The 9,990-nt window shown below is 32.2% G+C and overlaps 1 protein-coding gene across 3 annotated transcripts; it reads left to right on the top strand.

The window, feature by feature from the left end:
- The first annotated feature begins 518 nt into the window (after positions 1–518).
- Positions 519–9,404, top strand: LOC105195121 (bestrophin-4). 3 transcript variants are annotated; one of them, XM_026133544.2, is made up of 10 exons: positions 519–695; positions 1,235–2,496; positions 3,302–3,622; positions 4,330–4,663; positions 5,408–5,635; positions 5,717–6,012; positions 6,111–6,143; positions 6,389–6,609; positions 6,676–6,940; positions 7,853–9,404. In XM_026133544.2, exons 2-10 carry the CDS (start codon positions 2,426–2,428, stop codon positions 8,166–8,168), a joined length of 2,085 nt encoding a protein of 694 aa, XP_025989329.1. In that variant the 5' UTR covers positions 519–695; positions 1,235–2,425; the 3' UTR covers positions 8,169–9,404. The 3 variants fall into 3 exon arrangements, with proteins under 3 accessions (XP_025989329.1, XP_025989330.1, XP_025989332.1); XM_026133545.2 differs by lacking the exon at positions 6,111–6,143; XM_026133547.2 differs by lacking the exons at positions 519–695; positions 1,235–2,496 and having other exon boundaries at positions 3,481–3,636.
- Positions 9,405–9,990: the final 586 nt, after the last annotated feature.

Here is a 9,990-nt window from a genome sequence, read left to right as displayed (position 1 = left end):
AATATTGTGTCAGAACGCTCGCGATACGTTTGTAGTCGATTTGCAATTTTTTCTGGCAATGTGATGCGACAGCTGACTCCAGCTGAGTGAGTTGCACCCATGCGGCGCGAATAATGAATTTTACGATCGCGTCTATGCGATAGGTAACGTTACACGCGATGTCCAAGGTCAAAAATTGCCTGACAACATTTGCAATTGTAACGTACAACACGTGCTCTCCTGATTTCACCATAAAATAATAATAAAACGCTTCATAAAATGCAATTTTATTTTATTCCACGATGACAGAAGCGTCGGCATTCAAAGTGCGATATTTAAAACAAGTTGTGAGAAACTTCTTTGGCATCTATTAACTCAATGTTTAAAGTGCATGATAAGATACCTCGCTTCGTGAAACTTGGAATCGACTTTGCAATTATCTCAAGGGCAATTTTGCTCCATTATATGTTAAATATCGTTACATTGCAACTATCACTCTCTTTTTTTTTTTAATATTTTGCAACTCGTGTTTTAAGCCGGCAGAGATGCATCACGCTGGGAGTAAAGTTTAATTGACTAATTACTAATTAGACGCGACTGTTCTCGATATTATACAATGACGTCAACTAAAACTCATTATATTTCCGAGGATCGACCGAGACTGTCGGTCGCCAGCACGTGATGCCGATTGCATCGACATGGCGTAATCTCTCGTGGTAATATTCTCGTGATGATAATACTCGTACACAAAAATGAGCGCTATAAGATTCGAATAACGTGCAAATTTTCTCAGAAATATAGATATATAGATGGAATAAAAAGAATCGAATTAATTATCAATTAATATTGAATTATCATTTAAAAAATTGAATTGCTTGGGCGATAAAACAATAGATTGAATTAAAAATCTCTGCATTCGTCGTTCTTACTGATTCATCTACGTCTACATACTTTCACATATCTACAGAACGTTTGTATTGATCGTTCCGGGTCACAAAGTAATGATGTCATTACAGCTAAATGTCAAATGGAAATGAACCTAAATTTAATCTGTTTAATTTTGATTTTAATTCTTATTTAAAAAATAAGCATTTTTTTTTAATTTTATTCATATTTTTATTTTCTAACTTCTTAATAATTCAAAGAACAAAATTAATTTTTTAATGAAAATAAAGAACAATTTTCTAACGAAAAACAACCATTCAATTTTTCATAAAGTGTCTCTCTTTCTATTTTAATTTATATTTTTTTACAGATTGGGAACTCTCAAGAAATTTAAAGAAAACGGAATTTGTATAAGTACTGCGTGAGGAAACATTTATCTTTTAACCCTCGTTAACAAGGAAAATTAGAGCAGCTCAACACTTTCAGATAAATCGTTCAATATACGTAATGTGCTCTTGCTTCAGACGATCTTTATCATTACATGAACCATCCGTTTCTCGAGGAATTTCAAAGAAATTTTTGTGTTAGCTTCGTTAAATATTTATCCTTGAGGAGACTTCAAAGAGATGTTATTGTGAAAACAACAAATTGCACTGAAGAAATATTTAAAACAAAGAGGAAATCTGATAATCAGAAAATCAATCTCCTGACAAAGAGGAAATCTGATGAATAGAAAATTAACTTAATCGAGGAATATTACAGTATTGTAAGATATTAAAAGAATTATAAAAAAAACAAATGTATAATTTTGTAACGTAAGTGAAAAGGAAACATCGATAAGGTAAACAGGGAAGAAGATATAATCCAGATCTGATAATCCAAAACCTTTGTTATCTCTAAGCTAATAAATTCTCACATGTGAACGAGTTAAATTCATAACTCTACTCTAAAGAATTTATTTTTTATCGAGGGAAACTTTTATTGTAAATATACGAATCTGTCAGGGTCTGATAACGTATGATAAAAGATCCCCCTGGACGATAACAGCACGTAGTAAATTTAAACGTGACAAAAAGTACACGTGAGATTACGCAAAGTTCATCTCTTATTATCTGTTGCACGAGGTGAACATATCGAGCGCATTTCCTTCGGAACGAAGGAGGAAGGCAAAACGAAAATAGATTTTTGAACAATAGCCTCATTGACAGCAACGATTCTTACGAAACGCGAAAAGTTCGTGTATCGGAGCTAACGAGTTTGTCCCGCCTTTATTGATACAGCTTACATAATCGCGTCAGAGGCTGCTCGTGTAAATGATGACCTTGGTGATCTTTTACCGGTGGACCGTCAGCTTGGCTACTTCGAGAAAGCGAAGTCGGAGATGATGCCGAAGAGGAGCTGACACTAGTTTCGATCGGAAGACGAGACTTCTTGGTGCTTTGGGAAATGCCACGAGCTTTCTGTCGGCGAAAGTGCGAATATAGCACTTGAAGTTGAAAAGTTGAGTAAAAATATCAAACAGAGTAATCGCGTGGAACGTGATTCACATGCCGGATGAGAGATGACTGTTAGCTATACCGCCGAGGTAGCCACTTGCAGGGGCCTCGGTTGCTTCCTCAAGTTGTTACTCAGGTGAGATTGATTTTTGACATTTGCGAGATTGCCTCGGATAAGCTAATTATTATTACTAATTAGAACGCATTATATGTTGAAAATTTTGAATTATTTTTCTCATGGATTTTATCATTCAACTAATAAATTCTTAATACTTGTGTCTTTTTATAATATTCATATTTTAATATTATTTTATTTTTATTTCTTGAGACATTATGACTCACCATTGCTAATTTTACGGCTGTTCACTTACTTTCCTACATTTACTTCCTCTTTTATCTTTCTTTTTTTATTTTTTACTTACGATTAAAATAGAAATTAATTTACATAAATGCAATAAACGATTTGTATATTTCCTTATTTCATGTAAAACTAACACGGCTGTAGATTTACAAATAACAATGATATTCACGAATAAGTTGCACGTGCCTGAGAAAAGTACCGCGAATTAGATTGGAATACTTCCAATCGCAAATAACGGGTGGCGAACACATTTTCAACGTGTTTGCATAAGTATATTGCATATGACTTTTTGTAATTCAAAGCTGACATGCATCAAACATATTACCAGTAATAGTGAAGTATGAAACTAACAATAAGAAAAGATACGGAGCTGCATTATTGACTTTCTGTTTGATAACGGCGCACGAGAAATGTTATCGCGATTTATCTGTTTTGATTGTAATTTTAATACTTTATCAGAATCTATCATTATCGAGATTTTTGTCTATCTGCCAAGTTAGACGAGATCGCTTATTACGAGACAATCATCACTCGACAGATGTGCCTACGCGCGATTTACGAGCCATGCAATTTGTTTCAGATGGCGGGCGAGCATTTACAAACTTGTCTGGCTCGACCTGACGCTTTTTCTCTTCATCTACTATGCTCTATCTGGCATCTACAGATTGCTATTAAACGAGGAGCAAAAGAGGGTATTTGAGTCTGTGGTAGCGTACTGTAACGAGTACAGCGATTTGATACCACTATCATTCGTCCTGGGTTTCTATGTCAGTATCGTCATGACCAGATGGTGGAATCAATACATGGCTATACCATGGCCCGATTCTATTGCAGTCTTCGTATCGTCCACTATACACGGGAACGACGAGCGCGGTCGTCTAATGCGTCGGACGATCGTTAGGTATCTTTTGCAATGTAAAGTTAAAGTATTTACATGTTACAAACAGAGTACCCAGTTTAAGTTAGAAAGATAGTTCTTTCTTTTTAAGCGATAAAAAAGCTATTTCTTTGGACGATTTTGAAGATTCGAACCTTGAACTTTGAAACTTCGAATTTTTCAATAAAGATCGATTACATGTTTTCAAGTATATTTATATAATTTATTATATACATTTTTTAAGCCAAATAATTGATTAAATTATCATTAATCTCTCTTTTAGAGACCGCGTATCGTTTAATTCTCATTAAAAGTTTTTTGCTGATTCTGCTACAAAAAATCTTATAAGTGAAGAATTTGTTGATATTCTTTATTTTTTTTATGCCGAGTTTTTTTGGTGTTAAAAAACACTATATATTTTAGTGATCAATACTACGTACACTTTTATTTTCAGTTTTAAAGTGTAACTAAACTGCACAGATTTTATTGTTAGGTTCTTATAAAAAAACGTGTGAAAAATAAACATTGCCAATTGTCCATCGATTGCTAAAGAGAATTAAGTTTAACATCACATATCAGATAAAAATAAAAATTATTTCATACAAATATATTTCATATACAATATGGTGAATTTATGTACTGTGTATCATTTCATTTTGGATGACTCTCTGTACACGAGACTTTGGTTACTCTAATCAGTTTAAAATAAATCAAATTTTATTTTCTTTCAGGTACGTATGCGTCTGTCTGACTATGGTTCTAACGAACGTCGCGCCGCGTGTAAAGAAGAGATTTCCCACTTTAGAGCATTTCGTGGACAGCGGCTTGTTGTTGGAAAATGAATTAGCGATATTTAAAAGTCTAAATGCGAAATTTCCGAAGCCAAGTAAGCATTGGCTGCCGATAGTTTGGGCTTCCAGCATTGTGACCCGCGCCCGCAAAGAAGGGCGAATACGTGACGATTTTGCAGTAAAAACTCTCATCGACGAACTTAATAAATTTCGCGGGATGTGCGGCAATATATCGCACTACGACACAATCAGCGTTCCGTTAGTGTACACTCAGGTAGACATAAAGACTATTTAAATTAAAATATCTGTAATGGTTTAATCTCGAAACGTCGAGAATAAGAATAATATTTAAGGATGTATTACACGTGTTTTTTAAAGTAATGATAAAAAAATTATGACAAAAATTATAGACTATTTTAATCTCATTGCACCACCAGTGATCAATTTAAGAAATTGAACTAGTCAATGAACAAATAAAATCAATTTAATACAATAATGTAGTACAATTTTCAAGTAAAATTAAATTCAATTAAAAATTTAATTTTAATCAAATCTATATAACAACTAGATCTAAAAAATATCAATTTGTAATTTATTATGTTAAAAACTTATTGTTTTAATATTTTTGTAAACAATTATTTATAGGTAATTGTTCAGTGACTGGCGCTGTGATCCTCTATTGCATTGAAAGTAATACAAAAAAATGGACTATAATTTTCTATCTGGATTACAAATTATTTTGATAAGAAAATATAATAGAAATGTGTTTTAATGGAAATGTAATTAAAAAATAATAGAAATCTAAATTTTTTTATGTAAGTACTTTAATAAAAAGTAATAATAAAAATCTCGATTATCTTTTACAAGTACTTTTAGTACATTTAATTAAAGTACAAATATTAACACATTTCCAATTTCAATGTACTTTGCAAGAATTATGTGTGATACAGCCTTAAATATAATAAGTATATTTCATCAAAGAGTTCATTGGTTTAAATATTAAATTTTATTGTTATAGGTCGTAACAATAGCTGCATATTCATATTTCTTGTCTACCGTAATGGGTCGTCAGTGGATTCAAAATTCAAACTCAAACTCGACTATCGACTTGTATTTCCCGGTATTCGCGACATTGCAGTTTTTCTTTTATATGGGCTGGTTGAAAGTAGCCGAAACACTAATCAATCCATTTGGCGAGGACGACGATGATTTCGAAGTAAACTGGTTAATCGATCGCAATTTGCAAGTAAGAGCTGCTTTCTTTGTTTACTTTCTCTCTTTCTCTCTTAAAATTCAGAAATAATGCTATTACTTCTTTATTTTCAAGGTAAGCTATCTAATCGTCGACGAGATGCATCACGAGCATCCCGAACTCATACGCGATCAATATTGGGACGAAATATTCCCTATGGAATTACCGTACACCGCCGCGGCGCAACCCTATCGCGAGGAACCCCCAGAACCCTCGACAGCCGGCATACAATTGTCTGCCGCGCAACAAGAATTGCAACCATCATCGGTCAAAATCGACGATTTAGCGCCGGATGATCAGAAATTCCGCACCGACATCGCCGACGATGCCGCATCGGGAATACATTTCACTGCGAGTGGAAAGCTGTCCCGGTAACTGCAGATTATTTATTTCTCTGAATGTATTTTATTTAAATTCAACATAAAGTCGATTTATTCATATATTATAATGATTTTTAACGCAAACTCAGAAGCAATACAGACAGCACCGAGAGATTAATAAGGTAGTTATTTGTATTGTGTGATGAAAAGAGTATAGCGAAAAGTAAGACTTGGAATTGGAATTGGAATAATAATTATATTCTCGTTTTAATAATAAAAGTATTGTAATCGTAATATTAAGAATATTAGCTAATAAAATATTAGATAATAAATTCAGAAAAAGAGTCTGCAATATATTATATTATAATATTGATGTGAAAGTGATAGTTTATCTTCACGATTCTAAGTTCGGCTGATTTTTCAATAGGAGCGCCAGCAGAGTGAGCAATCGAGATCGCAATCTCAGTGGTGGTTCAACTCCTAGCAATTTGGGTGAATCACTCTCGAGGGTTGCCAGCGTTACAAGTGTACTTAAACGACTGTTTAGTAAGGATGACAGGACGGACGGAGGTACCACAAGTGCCGCCAAGACCTCGGGAAAGATGCCGAGCGTCGGTTCAACGGCTTCGTTACAGATACGACCACAAGGTATAACATTTGGTTAATGCTGTGTCGCATTAATACTTGACTGAGAACGAAACGATAATGCCATAGGTGCAGGTGGCTCCATGAAAATAGGCGTTATCGAGGAAGTTGACGAGCAGATGACACTGACATCGTTACGACAATCAAACGACAGCAGGCCTCACGTACAAAGTATATTTGCGCAAGGCCCGCCACCACCAAGTGATCCCGTCGACGTTCCTGGCGCACAATCTCACAAGCGTGAGATGGTTTCCAGAAGTGCACCTGCACGCGGAGGAGCTTTAACAGTAGCCGGCAGTATGGAATCTACATCCGAAAAGCGGACTGTTTTCAGGTTGATAATTTAACGTTAAGTCCGAAGCCAATTTAAATAAAATCGAGGACGATCTCTTTTTACTCGTAAATTTATATCAGAAAATTTGCGATACGTCCTGCAGACCAAAAGCACGATTGTAATTTTCTCACATTTCATGAAAAATTAAGTATAAAAAGTCTTTTAAAATTTTGAAAAAAATTATACGAATCAAGCACATTTTAACAAATGTTTTTTTTTATCTTTGCTCTTTTTTCCGTAAGCCTTTAATTTTGAAGTTAAATAACATTTCATAAAAAAAGGATTTTTATATAAAAAAATGTACATTATTGTAAAAAATCGTCATATTTCTATATTAAAAAAAGAAAAACATTTTGGAGTTGAGAAAATCTATTTTAAAATATTTTTATGTTAAATTTTGTTCAATAATCTTAAGCTATAGCATTTCAAAGTTAAAAAATGTTTATAAAACCAAAATATTGAAAAAAATATTAATTTTTAAAATACAAATACAAACTTCAAAATAAAAACACAGATTTACAACTCTTTTTCTGTTTTTTAAAATATGTGTTCGAAAACGATGTGATTTGAAATGTTTTAGTGAATATTGGAAATGGTTCTTCAACGTTTTACTTGTGATAACCAAACAGTTCTTATTTTTTCATATTGTTTTTTTTTTAATCATCTCTATAATTTTTTTTATCAAAATATTTTTAATTGTTTGAGATATAAGAAAATTGCAAGCGTTTCCAAACTTTTAGTCTGCGGTGTAAGTAAGGATCATTTGTAGTTTTATCAATTTGATAGACCTAAATTTGATTGAAATTAAATTCCACTAGCAATATGATTTCTTAGAATCAAACTTGATTAAATACTTAAAAATTAAATTATAATTAGGGGATCTTAATTTTCATAAAATTTACTTCATCTCAGGACACAGGAATCTGCACAATCGATGAGATCGAACATTTTTGAACCGGCAAGTTACACCGGTAGCGGGATAAACGACGACCTGCCCAGTATCTCCTCCGGCTCTACGACATCCAGCGAGAATGCCACTAGTGAGTTTACGAAATTGAAAACTGAAAGGAAGGAGCAGAGGCGTCGTAGACTCGCTCGAAGTGCTAGTATTCTAAATGGAAGCGAATCAAGAAGTCCTCCTGAATCGGAAACCCTCCTACTAACAGAGTTAGCAGACGCGTCGCGGCAATGTTTGAGAGATAGACGCGACGAAAGTGATCAAACTTAGAAAAATACGTTGACTTTACATCAACGTTATTTCGCCTAAATAAGCCTTCATAACAAGAGGTTCGATCGAAGTAAGAAAATAGCGTGACAATACATCGTCGTACAAATGATACGTGTCTTTGATGACGTACTTATGAAACAATATCTTGTGAAACAAATTTGTCATTAAATAAACAAGGATATATTGTTACGTCAGAGATGTGTGAATCAAGATTTTTAATATATATAATATATTAAATCGCCGAATATATTAAATCAAATTGAATTTCATTTCTTTATTCGAATTTGATAATAACTTTTAATTAACAATATAATTTATTGTTAAGTTGGTTTTTCAATATACAGATAATAAAAATGATTTCCATGTAAGAAAAATAATAACAATTATAAGATATAAAATCATTGTAAATATAATTTTATGTTGTAAATATAGATGTGATTTGCATTCACACAAAACACTTAGATTCGAAATTTTCGAATAGTTATTTATCATAGAAATTTAAATCCGAATCAAATAGTTCACACATCTCTAACACCTACAGATTTTACATTACATACGTTACTCGTATGTGTTATAAATTGTGAAAATTTGCAGTTAGCAATTTTTTAGCATTCTTCTAAAGTCAGCTTTAACAACGAAAAGTTTATATAAACAGTTGATAAGAATAATTTTTTATATGAGTATACATAACGCAGCAGTACTGTTGTACGAAATTTTTTTGCGAGAATTAGCTGAAAAATTTTAATGTCGAGAGACATGAGATATATTTTATCCACAAAAATTTCGATTAATGAAAATTTGTTTATGGTAATTAAAAAATATTTCTTTTTGGAAATTATTTACAAGAATGGAACAAATAAAATTAAGTTCAAATTCATTTGAGTAAAGGATTAACACAAAATTTTTTTAAATAAAATATGCTTGAGATTTTGTACTTTTTATTTTTTTTCTTCATATATGCTCATTATAATTCTACATAAATTTTTACGTTTTATCTTAATATTGCACACTGGTGTCTTATTGTACGCTTAAACGACTTGACTGTTACTGGTCTTTTTCGATCAACATTCCTCAATGTACACGATTTCTTACGGTGCTCATAAGCTATTTGTTTTGCAGTATTATTGAAATAAAATATTTTCACTAAAATACGATTAGTTTCTATTTCTTACAAGAATATTAAGTGCCTATATGTTTTATATTATAATTGTCAAAATAAAATTAACATGCTAAACACTCTCTCTCTCTCTCTCTCTCTCTCTCTCTCTGTCTTTTTAGTCCGTTGAATCAATCTTAAGTGCCAAATATTTTAAATGTTAATTCTTCCATTTATATAAATTATAAATACACAGATTTTTTTAACGAAAATGATAAAAAAAGAACAAATAACATGAAAAAATAAGAACTGTTTGGCTATCACAAGTAAAACGTTGAAGGACCATTTCTAATATTCATGTCAAATGTTTAATGTGATTAATCTGTAGCAAATATACCATACAAATAATCACTAAGGAAAATACTTGAAATAGAAAATAGTAATGGAGATATTTATTTAAAGGCTGTATTTATAAAAAAATACTTAAAAAATTTATAAAAAATATTTGCTTTTTTTACATTTACTATACAAAATAATTATTTCTATAAATATATCTTTTACATAAATATTTCTATTAAATTTATTTTAATTTTTCCGCAGTATACTGCGCATGAGTGATAACTACGATCGTACGGAGCGCAGTTGATGCGACTGTCATATAAACGCGATAAACAGTATCCCCGTGTAATACGGTGGTAGTATGAAATTTTTTCTCAACGTTTTTCG

Source organism: Solenopsis invicta, chromosome 5, assembly GCF_016802725.1.
Source record: "Solenopsis invicta isolate M01_SB chromosome 5, UNIL_Sinv_3.0, whole genome shotgun sequence".
NCBI lineage: Eukaryota > Metazoa > Arthropoda > Insecta > Hymenoptera > Formicidae > Solenopsis > Solenopsis invicta.
This window is presented reverse-complemented; position numbering and strand designations above follow the sequence as displayed.

Coding starts and splice junctions, on each gene's coding strand:
- LOC105195121 (XM_026133544.2), top strand. CDS start 2,426: ATGACTGTTAGCTATACCGCCGAGGTAGCCACTTGCAGGGGCCTCGGT. Junction 6,013..6,110: donor GCGAGTGGAAAGCTGTCCCG/GTAACTGCAGAT, acceptor ACGCAAACTCAG/AAGCAATACAGACAGCACCG. Junction 6,941..7,852: donor GAAAAGCGGACTGTTTTCAG/GTTGATAATTTA, acceptor ACTTCATCTCAG/GACACAGGAATCTGCACAAT.